Source organism: Cygnus olor, chromosome 2 (assembly GCF_009769625.2).
Source record: "Cygnus olor isolate bCygOlo1 chromosome 2, bCygOlo1.pri.v2, whole genome shotgun sequence".
Classification (NCBI taxonomy): Eukaryota; Metazoa; Chordata; class Aves; order Anseriformes; family Anatidae; genus Cygnus; species Cygnus olor.
In genome coordinates, this window is record NC_049170.1 from 127,392,047 (window position 1) to 127,415,137 (window position 23,091).

Below are 23,091 nucleotides of genomic sequence, written 5' to 3' on the forward strand. Positions count from 1 at the left end.
ATTTCTCAGAAGGTCCAAATAGCTCATCTGACATTGGCCAACCCATGGATATGGGCCAAACACACCAGTAAATTGTATAAGGCACACTGTACGAGATGCCACACCATTATTTATCTTTTGGTATGCAAATATGTGCATATACTTCAAACGGAAAAACGACTGGAGAAAATAACCATCACCAGTACAGGCACTACCCATGTCCTTTTCATAGTTACTCAGTATGCATGTACAACAATTAGCAGAAAAATAAAAGCCAACTACTTTAACATGCCACTTACATCAGCTTTTTCTGCATTAAATAAATAAATAAATAAAAAGAGATTTGGAGTCTGGTGGTTCCTAACACAATAACATCAGATTTTTACAACCAGTTTGTGTAAGAACTTTCTCATCGGAAAAATTCTGCTGTTGCTATCACTCATTCTCCCAGCCAGTTCATTGATTGCACTGGAGCTATTCCAAATATTCTTTGTTACTTAAGGTAAACAAAGGTGTCAGAAGCAGATTCATAGATAAAGGCTTAAGTAGAGATAGATAAGGAATCAAACAATGTAGAAGATAAAAAGATAGTCTTGATTTTCTGAAAACAGAGCATCACATGCAAAGCGTCTTAATGGGAACTTTTGTACTGCATTTTTGTACTGTATCAAAGACTGTCTGACTCTATTTTGAAGATTATTTCAAGTCAGATTGAGCATGGCCACTGATTCTAATGCTTAGCATTATAAAACAGATACTTGAACTGTCCTTCTGCCATCCACTTGATTCCAACCAAATACTAGGGTTATAATTCTTTTGAAAGAGCACCTAATTTAATAATAAAAACTCAGTGCCTTAGATCTTGACATTATCTACCTGGACTTGTGCAAAGCATTTGACACTGTCTCTCACAATATCCTTGTCTCTAAATTTGATTTGATGGATGGACCACTCAGTGGTTAAGGAATTGGCTGGATGGTCACACTCAAATTGTTTCAGACAATGGCTCAGTGTCCAGGTGGAGATCAGTAGTGGTGTTCCTCAGGGGTGAGCATTGGGACCACCGCTGCTTAGCATCTTTGTCGGTGACATTGACAGCAGAACCGAGTGCACCCTCAGCAAGTTTTCCAATGACACCGAGCTGTGTGGTGCAGTTGACAGACACACTGGAGGAAAGGTTTGCCATCCAGAGGGACCTGGACAGGCTTCAGAGGTGAGCCAGTGAAAATCTCATGAGGTTCAACAAGGCCAAGTGCAAGGTCCTGCATCTGGGCCAGTGGAATCCCAAGCACAAACACAGGCTGGGTGGAGAATGCACTGAGAGCAGCTCTTTTTAGAAGGACCTGGGGTTGTTGGTGGATGAGAAGCTCAACATGAGCTGGCAATGTGAGCTTGCAGTCCGGAAAGCCAACCACACCCTGGGCTGCATCAAAAGAAGCATGGCCAGCAGGTTGAGGGAGGTGATTCTCCCCCCTCTACTCTGCTCTCATGAGACCCCATCTGGAGCCCTGTGTATGGCTCTGGGGCTCCCAGCACAAGAAGGACATGAAAGTATTAGAATAAATCCAGAGGAGGACCACAAAGATGACCAGAGCACTAGAGCACCTCTCCTGTGAAGACAGGCTGCGGGAGTTGGGGATGTTCTGCCTGGAGAAGAGAAGGCATCAGGGAGGCCTTATAGTGACCTTCCAATATTTAAAGGGGGCCTATATGAAAACTGTGGAGGGACTCTTTGTTAGGAAGTGTAGTGATAGGACAAGGAATAATGGTATTAAACCAAAAAAGGTAGATTTAGATTAGATATTCAGAAGAAATTCTGTATTATGAGAGTGGTAAGGCACTGGCACAGGTTGCCCAGAGAAGCTGTGGATGCCCCATCCCTAGAAGTGTTCAAGGCCAGGCTGGATGGGGTTTTGAGCAACCTGGTCTGGTGGGAGGTGTCCCTGCCCATGGCAGAGGGTTGGAGTTAGATGATCTTTAAGGCCCCTTCCAACCCAAACCATTCTATGATTCTATGATTTTGATACACTACCAAAATTATCTATTTATAACTTACATTAATTTAACTGTTATATCCATAAAGAATTAATATTTTCAACTGTGTTGAATTTTATTGTTTTTTAAAATACCTTCTCAGCAAAGAGATACATACAGAACACATACCTCAAAACTGACGGGTATATTGCGCTTCAAAGCGATTTCAAACACTACACTTATCTCAGACTTGTTTGCATCTTTATCTTCTTCTGTTTCTTTTCCTGTTTCTCCATTCTGAAAATGAAGAACACGTGATCATAATACATTTTTCAGAAGATAAAAAGGAATATAACATGCTGTTTTCCCCACTTCTCAGACACTTTTGAGTTCTCCTGTCACGCTGTAAATCAGTGTTTGTATACCCATCTCAGCACCCCCACTACCAGCCACCTGCTGACCTGTGAATATATATATATATGGTGCAGTTATGCTTCACATTAAAGTAGCATGTAGACATTAGTTTATAAAATAATGACAGATAACAAAATAACTTGTACAAATTAGCCATTACTAAGACACAGATAATAATCTGAATACATGCTTCAAACATGAGTATTAAAGAACCTGTGACCTGCTTTATAGTCTCTCTGTGGGTACCCCTTCCAAGCAAGTCTTCTGCACTTGCTAAGAAGGGCTGAAGACCGTACTTCTCTCAGAAGACATTCAGTGAATCACCCCCACACTTTGACTGGGTCACCAGGTTACAGGTGTCCTCAGCAGGTCCAGCTGGTTAATGGCCCCTCCGTAGACTTCCCTCTGGGAGTTACGACCAGTATGAAAAGGTAGTGACAGAGAACAGCTTGCTCAACACAGAACTTTATTTATTTATCCATAGGAACATAACAAACAGAGAGAATAAGAGAGAAAAAAACAAAAGGCATATGCAAACATTATCCTGCCTAAAATTCAGCTTTGCTTTGCACTTTAGGTAAGTCCTATTTTTCTCAGACAACCACCAGCATGGGGACCAAACAGTTACCGCCTTCTGCAACTGATGCCTTTTGGTGTTCGCCCCCAGGACACACTTTCCTTAGTTCCCAGAGGTTTAACTCTCAGCTACTTTCAAACTGCAAAGCTCTGAACGTTTCAAACTGGGATCTCTGAACAACCTTCTAGCCTTGGCTAGAATCCTAATTTTTTATTAGTGGAGGTAAACATCAAAGAAGTTTGGGCTGAACTAGGTGGATTCCTGCAGAGTTCCCATCTTACATAATAAAATCTGATCTAAATCTTCAACCACCAGCACAGCTACAAAATCCAGATACTGAAGTTAAAAAACAACACCAAAAAGCTTTAGGCTCTTCACAATAACAATGACATTTATCAATATTGTATCTACCATTTGTTAATTCTTAATGTCTATTTTATCTGACATAAAGCAGGACCAGAAATTGCAGCAGTAGTCAAGTATAACATGAAGACTTGGAGCACTGTTTGTCTGACTAAGTGGTTGCAAAATCTTGACTCTGAAAAAGCAATTTAGTTCCTTGCAATTGATCTGGAGCTAAATACAAGACAAAACTGATAAAGTCTGTAGAACCTGCTGAAAATAAAGGGTACAGTGTAAAGCTGCAACAAAGGCAGTTAGAATGAAATTATGTAGGACCTCTAGCTCATTTCATATAATGGAATGTGAAGTACTACTGAAATCAGGAATGTAGGTCATTATAGGACAAGCAAAGCATTGATTCAGTGAAGGACTTAGGTTTGCTGAGAATAATCAACTGAACAGAGTTATAAGGACAATATTTAAAAGTCAAAATGTATTTTCAGATATACAGAATGTCAAACAAAAAGCGGAGTAACAACCTTAATGAAAATCTTATTCAATATGATGTTCAATTAAGTTTGATATATAAAGGATGCTGATAATCTGAAAGGCAGATGAAAAAGCCAAATGGATGAACAGCTGGTTAGAGAGAAAACAACTTTACACTGAGACACTATGGAAACCATCAGTTCTACAAAAAAAAAAAAAGATTACTTAAGTATAAATTGTAAATACATACAGGGGAGAGATACTTGATAGCTCTTGGTTAGATTTAGCAAAGACAAGAACATATCTATTACATAGAAAATGAAGCTAGATGAATTTAGCTTCATTTAGCTTCACACCATTTAATTTATCTTTGAAAGAGGGAATAATTAGTCACTTGCATAATTTGCATAAAATAATACAGAGTTCCCTGGTCTCGATATTGAGTGCACTTGGCCAGCAAGCCTTTAAGTCAAGAATTTTTAGGTTTTCCAGCTACACTCTAGCTTAACCAGATATGTGGAGTCTAATGTAGAAATTAGTGTTTAAAATTTCCCAATTAATATGAACATACTGGTCCAGAAAATCACTGAAAGTCCCTTCTGCCCTTAAAATTTCAGTCCTTGCATATTTTTCCACCAAACATAGCAGAGAGTTTAACTGCAAGTGGAAACTAGGGAGGAACACAGACTTTAAGGCTCAGGCCTTAGTACTGAGCAATGAAGTTTCAAGCCTTAGTCATCTGACTTCCCCAGATTCAGGAAGGTAAAATATGTTCAGGAGTGTCCCAAGTAATCTGAATTTAAATTTGATCCTCATTCCAGAACTGACACTTTAATTGTAAGGCCTTTCTTAGCCTCAAATCTATGAGACAGCAAGGTGCTTTGGCAGGCACACAATAGTTCTTTTATGAGAGCAGCTTCAGATTCACCTATACGCCTGTGCTGTTCGCTGCTTGTTTCTTCTTTCTGCTCTCACCTTCTGCTTTCCACACATTTGTGCAGGGAAGTATTAAGACGATAATATTCTTTTTCAATGGTTTAATACAGATAAGTAATTTTACCCTTAACTAAGTTAAAAAAAAAAAAAGGAAAACATAGATGGAAGAAGAATATATAGAAGCATCATAAAGCAAATACAGTTCTGAAGGCCAAACATTAAAACCATGTACTTATTGCGTTATTTTCCACAAATCCCATTCCAGTGAAGTTCACTGAGTTACTAATGGAATGCAGGGCCAGATCGGTCTCAGCAGGTCTGTCCTCAGCAAGGTTTCAGTTGACAGCAAGTTGAAGTGTCCAGTGACCAGTGTACCCTGGCAGCCCAAAGGGCCAACAGTACCCTGGGGTGCATCAAGCACAACATTGCTTTTTGTCCCACTCTGTCCCACTCAGTTTTTGTCCCACTTTGCTCTGCTCTGGCGTGGCCTCACCTCGAGTACTGTGTGCAGTTCTGGGTGCCACAGGACATAAAACCATTAGAGAGTATTCAAAAGAGGACTACAAAGATGGTGAAGGGTCTAGAAGGCAAGACACATGAGGAGTGGCTGAGGTTTGCTCAGCCCAGAGCAGAGCAGGCTGAGGGGAGGCCTCATGGCGGCCTGCAGCTCCCTCACGAGGGGAGCGGAGGGGCAGGCGCTGAGCTCTGCTCTCTGGGGACAGCAACAGGACCCGAGGGAACGGCATGGAGCTGGGACAGGGGAGGGTCAGGCTGGGTGTTAGGGAAAGGGTCTGCACCCAGAGGGTGGTCAGGCACTGGGACAGGCTCCCCAGGGAAGCGATCACAGCACCGAGCCTGATGGAGTTCAAGAAGCATTTGGACAACGCTCTCAGGCACATAGTCTGGTTTTTGGGTGGTCCTGTGTGGATTCAATGATCCTTGTAGGCCGCTTCCAACTCAGGATATTCTATGATTCTCTCTCCCCACTCCGCTCTCACTGGAAGCACAGTGGAAGTGCCTGGGGCATATAGCTCTAATGCATGCATGAAGTGTCATGAATCATGCGTCCTCCCTGGCTGATCCCAACAGGTCACTTCTGCTGAAGGAAGCAGAGCTCTACTGAGCTGGAGCAAGTCCCATGGTGAAGACATATCCCACCACTCTCCGATTCACATGACCAGAAACAGGGAGGAGCCCAAATCTTGGCACTATGAAGCCTTAAGCTCTGCTTCAACCTGCCACTTCTCCAGATAGCTGCACCCAACTTTGTACAATGCAGCTCTCCCATGTCACCTCCAGCCTTCTCCAGTCACCCATGACTCTAACCCGTAAAGAGACAGAGGTGATTCTTCATCATCACTACCCCATTGCCAGCTCCCTTTAGCCTCAGCATGACCAAGACACATGGGTTTTCCTTGGGAGTTCAGTTTCCTACACACAGACATCTGATATTGAGATCCTACGTTATCCCATCTGGTCTTCAGCTGCTGAACTCCCACAGATCTTACCAGTAACTACATGACTATCTTGCCTAACCCACAGTATTCTCTCCTGACAATTCCTAATTTTTCTCATAGCTAATAGTGGACTTGATTCAGTTTACATACATAATTTATTGTGGTAAAGAGAAGAATAAAGTCACTTCATTACCTCATGAGAGAGACAACAATAGAGAATGCTACAAGAATTTAGGAAACTCAATGTGCCATGACTACACCTTGTAAAAGCCAGCACATCCAAATAGACACTAATCTAAATAGACACTAAATAGACCCGATTAGACAAAAATGTTAATTAAAGATTTTACTCCTTTTGCTAGGTAAATACCATACATACACAGGCTATGAAAACAGTATATAAATCAGGTATGCACCCATGTTTTTTATATATATTATTTACTTTCTTTTACGACTTACTATCCCATGCAGTTAGATAAGAATAGTCCACTTTCTAATCTCATTAACTCACAACTTGAATTCAAAGAATCTTCATATAAAATGCGTTAAACATAATTTTCAAAAACTAAGAATATGTTGAGCTGAAAATATGTTTCCATAATACGAGATTCCCACTCAGGATTGCACTTAAGATTTATCATCAACTGATACATTTATCTGGAAACCAGAAGAGAAAGGAAGGGAATGGAACACTGAGAAAAGAAACTGATTCCTCCTAAGACTTCACATATATATTTTTAACAACTTTTCCGTTTAAAAAAAAAAAAAAAAAAAAAAAAAAAAAACCACACAAACAAATGATATGAAATAAGTGAATTTGGAGAGAATTTCCTGATCCACAAAAATGACATAGCAAAACAAAAGGGTGAGTCAAAGTCTCTTTGGATCTAAAGGAACAAATGGATCCAGGGTGAGGCAGAAAGAACATTGATCTTTTTATGACAAAGAAAAATTTCATTCTTAAAAAGTAGCTTAGAACAACAATACAAGACACTGAAGATACTTTCAGTAATATTTTGTATTGTGCACAGGATTTTAACAGGCATCATCAGAAACAGTATAGAAAAGAAAAAAATAGATTGTCTCCTGTTTTGACTTTTTGACTGGGCAATTTTATTGTTCACTTTTTAAAATAATTCTATTTTTATTTGTCTTTTTCATTTGCAAAGATTATTCTGTGACTAATTTTCTGCTAAAATATTTTTAAATATGCCCCTATTTTCATTTTAAGTAGCAATATACACCATTTACATACACAGCAGTGAGAAAGCTAATTATTCAAAAAAGGACTAAACAGCTGAAAGACTAAAACCATCAGACAGCTGTGCAGTAGATGTCAGTGAGCTCTGTCATGGTCTTAGGTACTCTGGAGACAAAGTCACTTAAGACCACATTTATAGCACAACAGACATTTAAGATTAATAATTCATTCTTCATGAAGCCACTGTTTAAGTCAACATTTTCTGGACTTTTGGTATAAACTAATATTTTTTTTTTCTAATTTTTCCTTAATCTGTTGACAATCTCATCTTTAAAATACATACTTATTTTTACTATTTAAGTCTTGTTCTATATTAGATGTGCAGTTATAAAGAAATAACACTAACGATTTGTCCATATTGCTTCTCTGTTACTAAGGCTAATATGAAAAAAAGCACTAAAAACTAAACATTCAAAAACTGGTAAGTAGATTGTTGGACTTGGTACCTTAATGTGAAGATTGGGAACAGTACGCTTTCTGAAACACAAACCTGAGGTAATTTTTCTGGAATAGGCTCATTCTGGAGAGCTTGAAGGGCCTTCATTGCAGCATTATGTCTAGCAGCTTGACGAGTCTTTCCTTCACCAAAAAACTCACTGTTGCCAACAGTTAACTGGACATAGAATATTTTAGGCACTGGGCAGTGATACCTGTAAAGAAGTCATGAACATATTAATGGGATCCTCTACGTTAGAAAGCAGCAATGCAAGTCATGAATTTTAACCATCAACTGTATGCAAAACAGAGCAGTAGTTAGGAGTACAACATTATCTTCCCTCACATAGTAATACCCAGCCTCACATAGTAATACCCAGCACTCAAATACATGACCATTCATCAGCATGGCCACTGGTGATTCTGATGGCAGCTCCTACATGCACGCCAGCTCTTCACCCACATTTCCATGCCTCTGCAACAAGCTTTGCAGCTCTGCCCTGTTTCTGGTCTGAGTTTTGAGAGGATTGGCCCCACAACTGAAAGCTCCTGTGTAAGCCATGCCTGGGAGACAATTCCTGTTGCAGGAGAAAGTGGCACGGAGGAAGAAGAAACATGAGGTGTCTCGCACAAGGGCTCTGAAACAAGCCTGAGTAGCTCAGCTCTTGGGGACAACAGATGGAAAATCAGATGGCAGAGAGCGAGGGACCTGAACTATGTACTTCTGGCCTCTATATGTTCAAGTGTTGATATTGTTGTAGAGGATAAGAAGGACTTCTCTTCCAAAAGTGTAACAGAGGGTAGGGAGAAGCTGTCCTCCAACAATGTGGTAGCCAAACATTTTGCAGGCACTGAAAGAAAAGCATCAATCACCACCCCACTGTCTTCCCTTTTTTCCCCCTTACAGAAAAATTTCCAAATATAATGGCAGGGTTTGTTGTTTTGAATATGTTTGAAAGGAACTGAAAGAAAGATAAAGCAAAAAAATGAAAAGTTTTCCTATGAACCAGCACAGCTATTATACCTCAATGGAAGCACTACCTTTATTCATGTCATCAACTCTATTTTCAGTAATAAAAATAGCTAACTCAATCCACATTCCCTACCCTGAAACATGTCTCTTGCTAGCAGAGAATGAAGAAAAAGATATAATGCAATTCTCGGTTTGGAGAGGTCCTGTCACAGCACTGTGGCAACTACAAACATAACAGTTTTTCTACATAAGCGATTTCTCCAGAAAAGTATTCCCCATCACCACCACCCCTGACTCAGAAAAAGTAATTCAGCACAGATTTTTTTTTTTTTGTAGTCACTGTTAAAATTATAATCTTAACAGAAAATCATGAACAAAGTCCTTGAATTATACTCTATATAGGTGAGGGAATTTGCTTCATGCTCTATGGTCTAGTCTGCCTAAGGCTCCTTTCTCAGTGTCTCTTCTAACACACTGGAGATTTCTTCCTTGGAAAAAACACACACATATCAGAAGTGTTTTCTCATTTATGAAACGTAACTTTACAACAACGTAAAAAAGCCCGGAATTCTGAAAGCTTGGCCAAGAGCTAGGTCCATTGCAACAAAATTAGAATCACTCAAAAGCACAGCAAAGTACTACATTTTTCCTTCTTCCTCTTAAAGGATCCTTATTAAAACGTGCTCTGTTTTTGTCTTGACATAGGTGGTGATTTTTTGTACAAATACTTTCTTACTTTTCATTAATAACTGTAACTGATTTGTTTCAATTATAAAACAAAATACAATCTTGTTCAGTTAGCAGCACACTTCAGATCCAATCTAGTGTGAATAAGCACTCCAGTCTCAGTGTCCCTGAACTTTGTGCCTAATTCTAACAATACATTTATATGGAAAGAGCAAAACCATAATACTGGCTCCAACAAGCCTCCAGCTATAGGGCCTTGGAGGGGTGAGCTAAGTTGCCTTTATGACACGCAAGAAGTGGGTACTTTCTTTGCTTTCCTGTTTACAGTTTAACACAGTTATAGGGAATTATTAAGGCTTGGAAATGCATTTTCTTATGCAATATTTTCATAAAATTATAGAATAACTCAGGTTGGAAAGGATCCTGGAGGTTATTTGGTCCACTACAGTGCCCAAAGCAGGGTCAAACTCCAAAGCTACAGCATCTTTTTCAGGCATTGTCCAAGGTATTTTGGATATCTCCAAAGTTGCAGATTCCAAAGGCAATTCAACACATTCTCTAGGCAATCTGCTCTAGTGTCTTACCACTCTTTCTGGAAGAACTTTTTTTCTCACACATGGCTGTAATTTCCCTTGCTGAAACACGTATCCGTTGCTTCCTAACTTCTTGTTGTGCATTGCTTTGTCTTCTTTACAACCACTCATCTTATAGGTGAAGACCACAGTCAGCTCCCCACCCCTACTTAGTTTCCTCTTCCCCAAACTAAACAAACATGGCTCTTTTAGCATCTTCTCATACATCATGAGGAAGTCATGACTGATGCACTCCAGAAACCTCCTGGATTGCTTGTGCCCTGCTGTGCTGTACCTCCAGCAGATACCAGGGTGGTCAAAGTCTGCCCCATGAGGATCAGAGCCTGTGACCATGAGGCTTCTTCCAATTACATGAAAAACAACTCATCTACTTCTTCACGATCATGCAGTCTGTAGGAGACACCCACCACAATATTGCCCACATTGGTCTGCCCTCCAGTGCTGACCCGTGAACGATCAGGTGTCTCATCATTCACCCCCTGGCAGAGCTCCATGCATTCCCACCACTCTCACATAAAGCACAACTTACTGCCCTTGCCATGTCAGCCTGTCCTTCCTAAAGAGCCTGTAAGCATCAATTACAGCACACCTGATGCATGAGCTATCCCAACACATCTCTGTGATTCCAGTGAGGTTGTAGCCCTGCAGCTGCACATAGTCCTCCCTTTCCTCCTGTATGTTCCCTGTGCTAAGTGCATTTCAGGTGGGCACCCAACACTGCTGATTTCACAGACAAGGTGTAAGGCCTTCCTCCATCATGCTGTCCTGTAGGCTCTTCCTTATTTGTCTGCATACCCCTGCTTTGCTGGTTTCAGGGTCTCTCTTGTCAGCATCATCTTTGCTACTAACTTGGTCCATCACTTCCTCACTTGACTGTAGGTTAATTCCACTCTCCACTACTTCTGCTTCAAAGCTCTCTTCACTAGATTGGCCAGCCTATTGATAAAGGTGCTTGCCTCACTTGGTAAGGTGCAACCTGTCTCTTCCAAGCACTGATCCTCAAAGAGGGTGCCACAGTTGTAAAAAGCCAATCTCTGTAGTCACGTAGCCATGACTGTTAGGTTCCATGTGTCCCCTGGTGCCCACAATGAAGAGCAGCAGGTAGTGCACAGGAACAGACAACCCTTGGCAGTCTCTCCATAGTGTCTCAATCCAAGCCCTTGGCAAGCAGCAAACATCCCTGCACAGCAGGTCAGGGTCACAGACAGGGGTCTCCATCCCCTGTCACAGAAAGTTGTCCACTGCTGCTTCCTTGTGGCAATGCTGCAGTGCTCAGGCTCAGCTGGATTGGACGCTTTAAGAGATCCCAGGCTCTTGCTGCCATGGCACTGAACCTGTAGATGCAGAGCTGCTGGTGGAGCAGGAGCCTTCCTCCTGATGCTAAAAGTTACAGGCTTCCAGCCTTCACCATTCAGGACTCTCCATCTCCCTGCCCAATAAGCACCAACTGCTCCTCCTTTGGTACAGTTGGGGTTTCAGGCTTTTGTACTTGCAGCGTCATAGAGAAGATCAATCCCTTACTCATTAGTGATGTTAGCACAGTTTGCTGACCTCTTTCTGCATCTCCTTTACATGGTAACACAGATCCTTTGCCAAACCACAGCTCCTGTAGAAAAAAAACAACACTGTCTCCTCCTACCCCAGATTCAGCACTCCCTGCAGCTGGAGGTTTGGAGAGCTTCATCGTCCCTCTGGAGCAAGATCTGACTCAAGGCCTCTGATATACCAGGGACAGCTTCACCAGATGGTTTTTGGAACTGTGCTGCATGGTGTGTCACCACCACTGCTGAACACACAAACATTGTCCTCAGCAGAGTGTCTGTCCCCATCCTGTGTGAATTACTGTGCAAGCTGCTGCATCAGCTGGCTGCCTCAGAGAGCAGTGCTCTGAGAGGTGGGAGTGCTCCGAGTGCTGGGGCTGCTAGAGCTTGCTAGGCACAGCAGCATCCTTTAGCTATCCTCTCCCTGCAGCAACAGACACCCTCTCTTTCTTTCATAGAAAAAAAAATATATGATAGTGCTATTAGGAGCTACCTATATTTGAGGAAATTCCAAATCCATCAGAAGTTCTTGCTTCTCGTTCAGCTAGCGGACTTACCTTTCTCTCCACTACATGCAATGGAGGAAAGCCTATGAACCTTAATCCATTTCACACATTCAGATCCTGCAACAGGCCCTCTCTCCTTCCCTCACCCCTCCCCAACTTTTCTTTTAAAGAGTGTTTAGGGAGCTATTTATGTGATAATATGGAAAAATGATATTCAGCCTGTGGCTCTAGAGCCTCATGCAGCTCTTTGGCATTGGCAGAATGATTAGTTTTTTACATGGTTTCGATTAAACTTTTCTTGTTCTGCATGGCCTCAAGCAGAATTAAGAGCACTGATAACATGAACACTGCCAGGGACGTGCAGAGGAGCACCTGAAATCCTTAGAAAATGACCTAAATCAGTGAGGATGTTGGCTTCTCCACAACATGGAAAGTATCAAATAGAAACAAAACATCCTCAGCTTTTCAGTGTGAGGACAGTATCTGCATTAACAAAAGCCTTAAAAGTAATCATATTATTATGGCCTGAAAGTAGAGTGCAATGATTAAACTGAGTTTTAATACAGGATGCCTCTGCATCCTAGAGAGGCACACTCATCAGAGGAACCACACCTTGCTAAGTTAAGATGTCCTACCTGCTGCTGATCACTAACAAACCTTCCCAATATACATTTTAGTTGCCAAAAGGCCTGAAAAACAATCTTGGACACTCAGATAAAATTTGTTGATTATTACACAACAACAGAGCAGCACAGTATTTTCTGTCACAAGCACTTGACCTCTACACTTCTTAGCCCTCAGTAGATCTGTTCAGTCACCGAGCTGGAGCATGAAGGATTTCTACAACAACGCTTCACACACAGACTCATGAGGCTTCTGAAAGTTTTTTAAATCACCTACATTTAAAGAATATGCATCTCCCTGCATTCTACATTGCAGCTGCAAAGGTTAGAATTTTTCTTTGGAGAAAATCCTTACGGACAAAAGATTCCCACATGATACTGACACAATCCACAGAGCAAAAACTGTCATGCACATCCAAATGACAAAAGACTACAAGAACAGAAAATGGAAGGCAATACACATATGAAATGGTACACTCAGAACATAATAAAGGATAATACTTTAACAAGCAGTCAGGTATAACCTATTAAAACAAGTTAATCTTCATCTGGCTTTCCTGGACATTTGAGAGATCTTCTTCAGATCTCTGACATATGAGGTCTGGAAAGCAGGTTCTCTTCATTCCCTCTAAGTTCCATAGCATCAGAAACCCACATTTTAGCAAATGCCATTGGTATCAGAATCGAACAGTCAAACCTGAAAAAGGATATTTGATCTATGACTGTGACCTTGAATGCCAAGTTCCAGCAATGAGCAAATATTTACAACTAGTTATAAACCCCTAAAAATAGGGGTTCATAACAGAAATGCTGACAGACCTTAACTAAGTCGGTGTGAGCGGGCGCCACTATAATTAAATAAATCACCAAGGTCTGTTGACAATTAGAAAACTCATTTTGGTTTGCCACAGAGACAAACAAAAATTCTGTTCATTATAATTTTACTGGAATATGATGTCATAACATGTAAGCATACTGAAACAATCTGCTGCTTTTCTAGCCAAAATATTAATTGCATACTAAGGAGCCCTTGGGGCCTCTTCCTTTTTGGCCATCAAATCCACATACACAAAGACAAATAAAGTATTAGTACATACGTTATGCGTTCATATTGCATTTCCTGCATTTCTCTGGATTCCTCAATGGCATAAATGTTTCTGATAAATATTGTTACTTTATTCTTAGAAGGGGGAAAAAAACAAGTGCAAGCTGAAGCTCAAGGAAACCAGAACGTTTATTTAGATTTAGCCTCCAGTTAAAAACTCCAGCAAGATTTTGTCTAAATTCTAATGGCCCACGTATTCTTCACTTACGTAAAAAACAATAAATAAACCCATTAATTCCCCACTACAGAAGTGTTACAGTAATTATTGTCCTATTCCCACTTCATACTGCAAGTGAAGAGGAACGAGGACCGGTTTGGCCAAGACGAGGGCTGCTAAAACATGAGATCCAAACTGGTACAGCAAAGTCATTCTTCAGATGCCAGCTCCATGCTGAAAGGGCCATTCTCTGCTCCCATCCCTCGGGCTCCTTTTCCACTGCGGTTCAATCAAGCTAGCAGCCCCGCAGACATGGCTCAACCAGAATAATGCTGGGAGCTGTGCAAGTGGAGGGACAGAGAGCCACAGGCTGTGCAGGGGAGTAGGAAACAGCATTCGCTGCAAACAACTTCTTCTCCATAACATCTGAAATTTCTCTAGGGGAGCAAGTTGCTTAGTGCAGCTGCTCCCTGGCCATGGCCTGTTTTTCTAAGCAGTCCATTAGCCACATGGATTTCTTACAGATGTGCGTTCTACGTTTTGAAGACGGAAACATCCAGTATTGCCACTTTTGTCTTCACACAGTCTACCTTCTGGTTCTTTCAGCAACTCCACAACAACACCTGGGAACAAAGAGACTCTTTTCCAGGAACTCCTTTTGAGAACCACAGCCCACTATCCCTGAATCAGTCTGGCTGTCCTTTTGTAGATTGCCTCCACATTCTCCAAAAGCATTCTTCAAGCAAGCAAGACAGAGCACGATGTTTCACTTTTAGCCATGCACATCCCTTTTTAGATAGAGAGATAAATTTCTGAAGTTTCTCTTCAGCTGATTTATTTATACAGCCTATTACTGTTTTCACTTTTCATAATGTTGACATCCCCTCAGTCACACAGATGAGATAAAAAGAAATACATATATATAAATCATGCAAACTTGTCCCAGATTATCCTTCATTCACCAAATGGTTTAAACTATAATCTGAGTCTTTAAAAAATTGATAAAATTAATGTAGTTAATTCTGGATGAGTCAATATTTTTTCTCTATTTAATATGTCCTACTACCAGTTTATGAAGCCAGTTTTGATCCAGCTATAGAACCCCATAAAGAATATCATGTTTAATTGCCTATGTCAAAATTGTAAAGAATAATCAAGTGGCGAAAATATATTATTAAAAAAAGATTCAAAAGCATCTGTTAATATATATATATATATTTTTTTTAAGAAATAGTGAGAAAACATAGTAAAGAAGCTTTCTATTTTAAGACATTCAAAATCCCCAAATTCCATATTTCAAATGTATGAATGTAAGCAAATCCTGAACTAAACAATCAAGTGCCATGAGTTGCAGGCACTATATAGTCCTCTCTGTCATCAAGGTCTCTTAGAAAACAAAACAGATGCATGCTTCCAGTATTTCTACTGGGAGGATGATCTAGAAGCTGAGATGATACCTAGGAATCTTTTAATGTTCAGCCTGCCTATACTTCCATGTTTTGTTTTGTGCCAACACTACCCTTTAACTTACATAGCTCATTTACTTTTTTGTTCCATCCACCTTTCAAGGTCAGCATTTCTGTTCCCTCTCAGCCTTTGGTTTGCAAGCAAGCAAGCCACAATATTTTAGAATTTTTCTGCTGAATTAAAGGCTACCCGCTGTCCTCATAATCCTTCATAGCTCGTCCCTATACTTGCTCCTGTTCCTGAACATAAGGGTTAATCACAGTAAACAATAAACCATATGAAAGACTGACGGTGTTCAGTATTACAGAAGTAATTTATATACTTTTATAAAGGATTTATATATCTTTACCAAAAATACCTTGCTCAACACATCCTAAAAATCAAATCTGCCTTTCCTCTGGTTCAATCAAATCAGACTGATTTGATTGCCTATATTCTTGATCTCACATTTTATACTGGGAAGTCTAATCTCAAGGCAGTTCAAATGCATCAGTCCTCACAATTATCCAGTTCTTCCTGTGTGTTTTGATCTTCCCGTGTAGTGATGACACTGTCTACATTCCATGACCATTTTCCAACTTTTTGTGCAAACACCTTAAACAAAAGTAATTTAAAACACTGATTCTAAAACTGGAAGAGGAATAGCACTTAATAATCTTCCTCCACCTTTGATTTTTTAATACTGATTATTTTTCTTCTCCTTTCCCACCCTGCATTTCTTATACAAATCCCCATCTCCTTCAGTTTAATAAAAACAGTATCCTTATCTAATGCTATAAAATGCTTCACTGAATCCCACAATATAAGGTTTACTTTACTCTCTACCTAAAAAATGAGCTAACACATGCAAGGTTAACACATTAGTCAGACATACTCTACCTTTAGTATACAGTAACATCAGGCTGAGTTTTATCCTGTTTTACTTCCCTGTCTTTATTTAAGCTTTCTTTTCAATTTTTTGCTGACTCCATGAATATTTCATGAAGTTAATGATGATTCACTTTTCTTTTTTTTTCTCCTAGTGGGCCAGAGACTATGCAGTTCTTTCGAACAATATGATCAGCATAATCAAAAAAAATTGACTCATGTTTTCACCATCACAGTATCAAATCTGTTCAAACATTTCTAAGTAAAAACAAAAGGAAAGGGGATTCAGTTTTACGTAACATTATCTAGCTTGGAATCTTCCCATGAGAACTTGTGATGACAAGACAATAATATTGCCACACCACTGTATCTCTGAATTCCAAGTTGCTCAATACTGACTTTTGACTGAAATAAATATTTCAATATTTACTCTCTGCACACACCATTAATTTGCTTACCATTTGCAGTAACGAATATATGTACATGGACAAGTAAAAAACAGTTCCTCATCAAAAGTAATTAGAAGAAACCAACAGAAAGCTACAGACATCATAAATCACATACTTTAACAGTCACGGATTAACCTAGCAAGTACTACAACAAACATACTGAGCCAGCTATGGGGCACTACTTGTAGAGAGGTGCTTACATGCACATTAAATTCAGATCTCTGCTTCCGCTTTTATTTCTCCCTATACTAGCACATTCACTCTAAAGCCCTTATTGAAAGAAGCACTTTTCAAGGTGGCAGAAGGGTCTCAAAGCTCGCCTGACAAACTAGTGCAAGAGATATGGAAGAAAAATAAAAAAACTTATGAATAAATAAAAGGGAAAAAAGGAAAAAAAGGATCATGGGATGAACTTCCCAAAGTACTGTACAAGGGAGACTAGGGTAGAAAAAAAAAGGCAAAAAAATAACAATTAAAATCAAGAAGAGAGCACAGAACAAAATGTTATGTTCCTCTGGAGAAGTATTTTTTATCTGTCAACCAAGTAACTAAGTCATGAAAATGGTCAACACAACTTCAACCTATTCTTGACTGCAGAAATAGCATAAATACTGTAAGAACATAACAAGAACACTGCCTCCAGTGTTTAAGGCATTGAAAATGTCAAGTGGACAATGCTGAAATGGGGATGGAGACTGGGGAGGGAAGAAAAGATAAATACAAGTAAAAAGAAAATGTTCTTTTCTGTGACATAAAAACAAGTACAATAAGAATAAAAGGGAAAACATAATGAATCTGTGATGTACACTGCATACTTAAAGGTTAAAACAGACATCCAGAAGACAAACATCTCAAACTCTTATCTACTTCAGCTCATAAAATTTCCCATGAACTGTATTACTCACTAATCTTTAAAAGCATGCAGAGTGCTTACTGAGAATGCTGTCCAAATACCCATTACGGTAAAAGAACATAAACAATGCTGCATATCTGACTACAATTTCATTTTCTTCCTATATAAGAAACTCATGTGGAAAAAAAATCATGTCACTTGCCAGCCTCTGGACTAAGCAAATTTAAAAATAAAGTACCTCATTCATTTAATTTTATCATATACTGGTAATATAATACTAATAAAAATGTTACAAACAAAAGCATCTAAGGGCTAGGACTTCACAGAACTTAATTAACGCTGTGACTTAAAAGTGCACAGAGGAAGAAGGCCCAAGAAAGCTTAAAGAGCGATTCTCGCCATCCAAATTAACTTAAATTGGAGTAGCTTGTGTCTATCTGTGTACGTTCTGTTCCAGCTTGGAGGAATGTAAACATACAGACATTAAATTGCATTACCCTGAGTCAAAAATGTAACCTATCATTTCAAATTTGGCAATTAAAGGTTTGAAACGAAGAACAAACTGAAAAATCATACTTAATTATGGCTTAGCATGCCTCCCCTCAGCAGCTGAACATGCTCTCCTAGCTCACCAGTTATCACCCTCTAAACGTGCACTATCACGGCCAGCAACAGCTTCTGTCCGGAAATCTTACCATCTTTGCCATCAGACTTGTACAGAAATGAAATGTGGAGATAGAGAGAGCTTGGCCAATTGGGAACAGAGTGCATTTTGTATTGCCCAGCACTGATCCTATCAACAAGTTGGAAACAACACGGATGGCCTGACAAAGGAAGCTTTATCTACACCTAGAAAGGGAAGGGGAGAGAAGGAGGGAAGAAGCCTGTTAATCAATTACAGCAAAGACTGGAACAGGCAAAATGGTAGAAGAGTGGTGAAGTCTTTCAGTGCTTCAATTCTTTTCTACACAAAAGCATAAAAAGTGCAGTATTTGCTAGGGAAGCTTACTCATGAATAGCATGAATAGCTTTCAATGCTTCCAATTTTCAAAATAATGGATTTGCAGCAATGACTGACAAGGAAATATAAAGTCACTGCTAACAAAATGCATAAATGACTGCAATGAGGGTGCAGTACTAGTGGTCACTGATGCATCGTGACTTGCCTCAACTGGTCCACTGAGTACAATTTAATGCTGAATACTAACATTGAAATACAAGTTGGATTGTCTTAGCTCAATATACTAAAACGTAAAATCCTAGACTCGCTAAAAAGCAGGAAATGTTTATAAGATGGTGTGGAATTGTATTCTAGACGGCAGGGGCTCTGAAAAAGACTTGGAGGATAAGGATACCAAAGACACTTGATCAGGTGTGTACCCAAAATGTCGGTTATGATCTCTGACTTAATAAAATTCAGTGTAGAGAGTTACCACTATTGAGCAGAAATAAGGTTCAGCTGCTGCTGGCCATCTTAAGAATTGTCACTTCTGTTTCACTGGCATGAACATCAGACTTGAATCTAAGTTAGTAAGATGACTGGACTCCATTTTCTCCTGTTTTGTCATGGAAGAGAGACTCAGAGACTTGAAGACAAGAAAGGTTGTTGTTGGTTGGTTGGTTTTCGTTTGTTTTTCTGAAGATGATTTTGCTTTTTTATTACAATGCTGGAGGATGCAGCTCTGCTTCAGTGAAACAAATCATCTAAACAACACTTGGTGCCAAAGTACATGATGTTGTAAGTTCAGCTATCCTTTCTTTGACAATAACCAAATTAAACTGTCCTTCTTTAAAAAAATCCTAGAGAGACAAGCAGACCTTCAGAAGATCCTGGGAATTAGCGTTTTGGAAGAGATGTTATTTGTACTTTCTTTCACAGAAAACAAGCAGCTACCAAAATTACGACTTCAGAAAAAAAAACAAGGAGGAACTACAATATAGTAGCTGCTGATGAGAAGTTGTGTGTTTAGATTCCTTTACAAAAGAATCCTGTTATAAATGTATCTTAAAGCACCCTTCTTTGAGAAAATGTTGTTCTTTCTTAGTCTGTGGCAAAACTTTCAGTTCAAAAGGGACATCGACCTCCACCTAGGAGAGATGCTGTTTTCATTACAATTCCAGTAAGATGTTATTGAGTTATTAAATCTGGCAAAAATTAGCCACTAACCTTCTTTTACCTGCTTCTGTCAGGAAAATTATGATAGCCTCTCAAGGTACTGTTGGAGCTTTAACAGCAATTGAGCTGTGGCATTACCAAAATGTAGGCAAAGAAAAGAGAACACATTTATTGGTTACCAGTGTTCAGGTTCTGGACACAGCAGAAAGGCCATAACAAGAAAGGAGGGCATCTGGGCTTGCTTCCATTGAGCCTAATGTCTCACAGATCTCTCGACTGAAATATCCACAGTTCAGCAGAACCACAGGACAAAAGCATGAATAAAAAGCTAGCTGTGGAAAGAAAGAAATATAACCAAAATGTTCCAGCTTCTGGTAGAGCAGTCTGAATAAGTGTTTATTTTCATACATACCAACAATGCTAGTCTTCTGTCTATATCCTGAAAATAAAACTGCCTTACAACAACCAGATACAGAAGAGGGAATGTGGGACACCCAACAAATTGCAAAGCCAAGATATGAAAGAAATTCCAGAAGTGTTGGAGCAAGATGTTGGTTCTGAAGATTTTTGAGTCAGAAGGTTCACAGGAACCCTCCCAACTGGAACAACAGTGTTGAAAGACACGCATTAAGCAAACAAAGATGAGGAAGATCTGTATGTCACCCCTCTGTGTTTTTCACCCTAAGTCAGAGAAAGAAAAATCACAGCTGACAGTCAGAGACATGGGTCTGAAGCCAGAGGTACCTTCTCCAGAGCAAATATTGGAGGAAGTTTAAAAAACCCAAAGAAAGGGATCTGCTAAAATCCTGTCCACAGATGGAAGCTTCAGGAGAAATAACCAAAACGTGAACCAAGGACCACAAAAGGAAAGGGCAGTCCTCTTAGCAGACAGAGCAAGAAAACAAGTGGTCAGGGGAGCTCACAATATCTTGAATCCAACTGAAAAAAAAACTGAGAGAAGAATTAAGAATTCAGACACAGGAGTTCCTCTGTAAGTAGGGCTAAGAGGTCATTGACAAAATTACTAAATTTTGAGTGAAGAGAGTTTAGAAGACTGCAATGGTCTAAAATGTCATGTCTTTAGCATCACATTTTAGGCATGAAGAGATATGAAGCACCTGAATGCTCTGCACTATCCACAGAATTTGCCCTGTATTCTGTGTGCTCAGTTTTTAAGCTATGTTATATTATTTTTAACAGCTATCAATGAAATATTTTAAATACAGTTAAGAGTATATATACTATTGATTTCTGGTAGGTTAAATGTACCCATTAGCCGCAATAGCATGAATTTGTTGGAATGACTCCATTGCCCGTGTCAAGGCGCATCACCTAACACCATTTTGTGAGTGCTGTGAAACTTCATCGTAACAGGGTGAGGCGACTACAGAAAAACAGCTTTCGGGAAGAGCTTAATGGAGCCTGTAGATTCCACTGTAGGATCTGGGTTTTCTGATCCCAGACACTCAATGCATTTTTTATGATTCAAAACGCTGTAGAAATTAAACATGAGCTGTCAAAAATTTTATTGCAGGAATAAATATCCTCTGTCATTTTCTGACAGACTTAGGAATTTTTTTTTATTTTTTTTTAAGCCAACCATACTAATCACTATTGTCTAAAATGATAGCTACTGGCAATGGCAAAGCTCATCACCTGCAAGCTCCCTTGCCACTGTTCTTTTGGGAAAACTGTCTTAAGACAAACAGATGTTTCTGCTGTTTTAAACCAACAGGAAACGGACTGACTTTCTCCCTTTTCCTTTCCTAGAAACAAATACTAGCAAAGAAAAATCCTAGCACAGCTGTACTCAACACTTGCCTTATAACAATATGTCTGTGTGGGAGGCACGCAACAACTGGGAACAAACAGGACAGGGGAAGTGAAATGTAGCATGCAGAAGATGAACACAAAGAATTCATTTATAAATCTGTGAGTGGATTATTACACCGTAACGTTGATGCACCAGGAGGGTAATAACACTGTGATGTACAAGATTTTGCTCTGCATCCTGTCTCAACTGGTAATGTATAAAACCTAATAAATTATCAGTTGGCAACCTCAATCCCCTTCAAGAGAACATATTTCCACATCATCAGAAAGCATCATTACTATGAACCGACTGCAGGCTTGGTGACTGAAATTTCTTTAGGTTGAGCCTGAGAAATTAAATAATACAGTGAAACACAGAATTCTTGCTGTCTTTCTGTAGATATGCTTCACTTCAGTTTTCACTGCTGACAAATTGGCACCTTTTACACGCACTAGATTTATACAGAGAAGGGAAAATGACATTAAAGTTGCTGTATTATAGCCTCAATCATAGGAGAAGAAAACTTGAAGAAAATGATGAGACAAAATCTTGCAGTAAACCTGCTCTTAATTGCTTTATGCTTGACTTACGACATTTTAAAGTAATGAAAAGCTTTAGTATAGGAGAAGACAACTTTTTAGAGAGTACTTCTGTTGTGAAATTCTTGCACCAAAACATAAATTCATGCTGCCATCTAATGGTCTAAACCAAATGTTTCCAGCTGAACAATTAGACTGCTAATCTGAACTATCACTTTCATACTGTTAGGATTACTATTGCTTTCCTTTAATGTTAATTTTCTGAAATCCTTATCTGTTGTTCAGAACAAATTTACACTTTATTTAAGGAGATATAAACTATTCTAACCAAACTCTTAATTTCTATTTTCATGTAGTTTTTCAAATTTCTTCCAAAAGTGTTTTTGTCTATAAGTCCAAAAAGCTGAGAGGGGAGATGGGTAAGGATTGCAGAAGAGAGTTCTCTCAAAGTCAGACAGTAAACATCTTTATCATTACACCTCTTGATCCATAAAATGCAAACTTTAAGGACAAAACTTTGCTACACTGAATGGAAACGTGAGGCAAAGCACCTCAGACTCCTTCTGGCCATTTTAGGGGAAGAGATGTACCTTGAGGATTAAGCCAGAAGCCAATAATTATAACATGGTGAAAAGTCTCCATGCCACCCAACCCTGCTGCTGGACCAAGCATTTTATTCTCCTGTTTGTCCTGTGACAACCAGCTTAATGCAACAAGCTTCAGAGCCAAGAGTCAGCATCACCCTGGGAATTAGGGCACTGGTGTCCACAGCGTAACAACATTTTGCAGTAAAACACTACTTAGTTAAACCAAAAGCACTTCAGTAAAAAGCATATATGCCTGTCCGCCTCCCATTAGAGCTGTTATTACCCAGATACAAGAAAAGATTTCGCTCTTTCATATATCCCTGAAGAGTTTGTTCTTCTGATACTTTTTCT

General features: G+C 39.5%; 1 protein-coding gene across 3 annotated transcripts in view; it reads right to left on the minus strand.

The window, feature by feature from the left end:
- Positions 1 to 23,091, minus strand: part of STAU2 (staufen double-stranded RNA binding protein 2) — a 183,635-nt gene that overhangs the window by 110,658 nt on the left and 49,886 nt on the right. For all 3 annotated transcript variants that reach the window (XM_040546028.1, XM_040546027.1, XM_040546029.1), the window contains 2 exons: positions 7,920 to 8,079; positions 2,143 to 2,250 (listed from right to left, as the gene is read on the minus strand). In XM_040546028.1, coding sequence (XP_040401962.1) covers positions 2,143 to 2,250; positions 7,920 to 8,079 — 268 coding nt within the window. The remainder of the gene's footprint in view (positions 1 to 2,142; positions 2,251 to 7,919; positions 8,080 to 23,091) is intronic.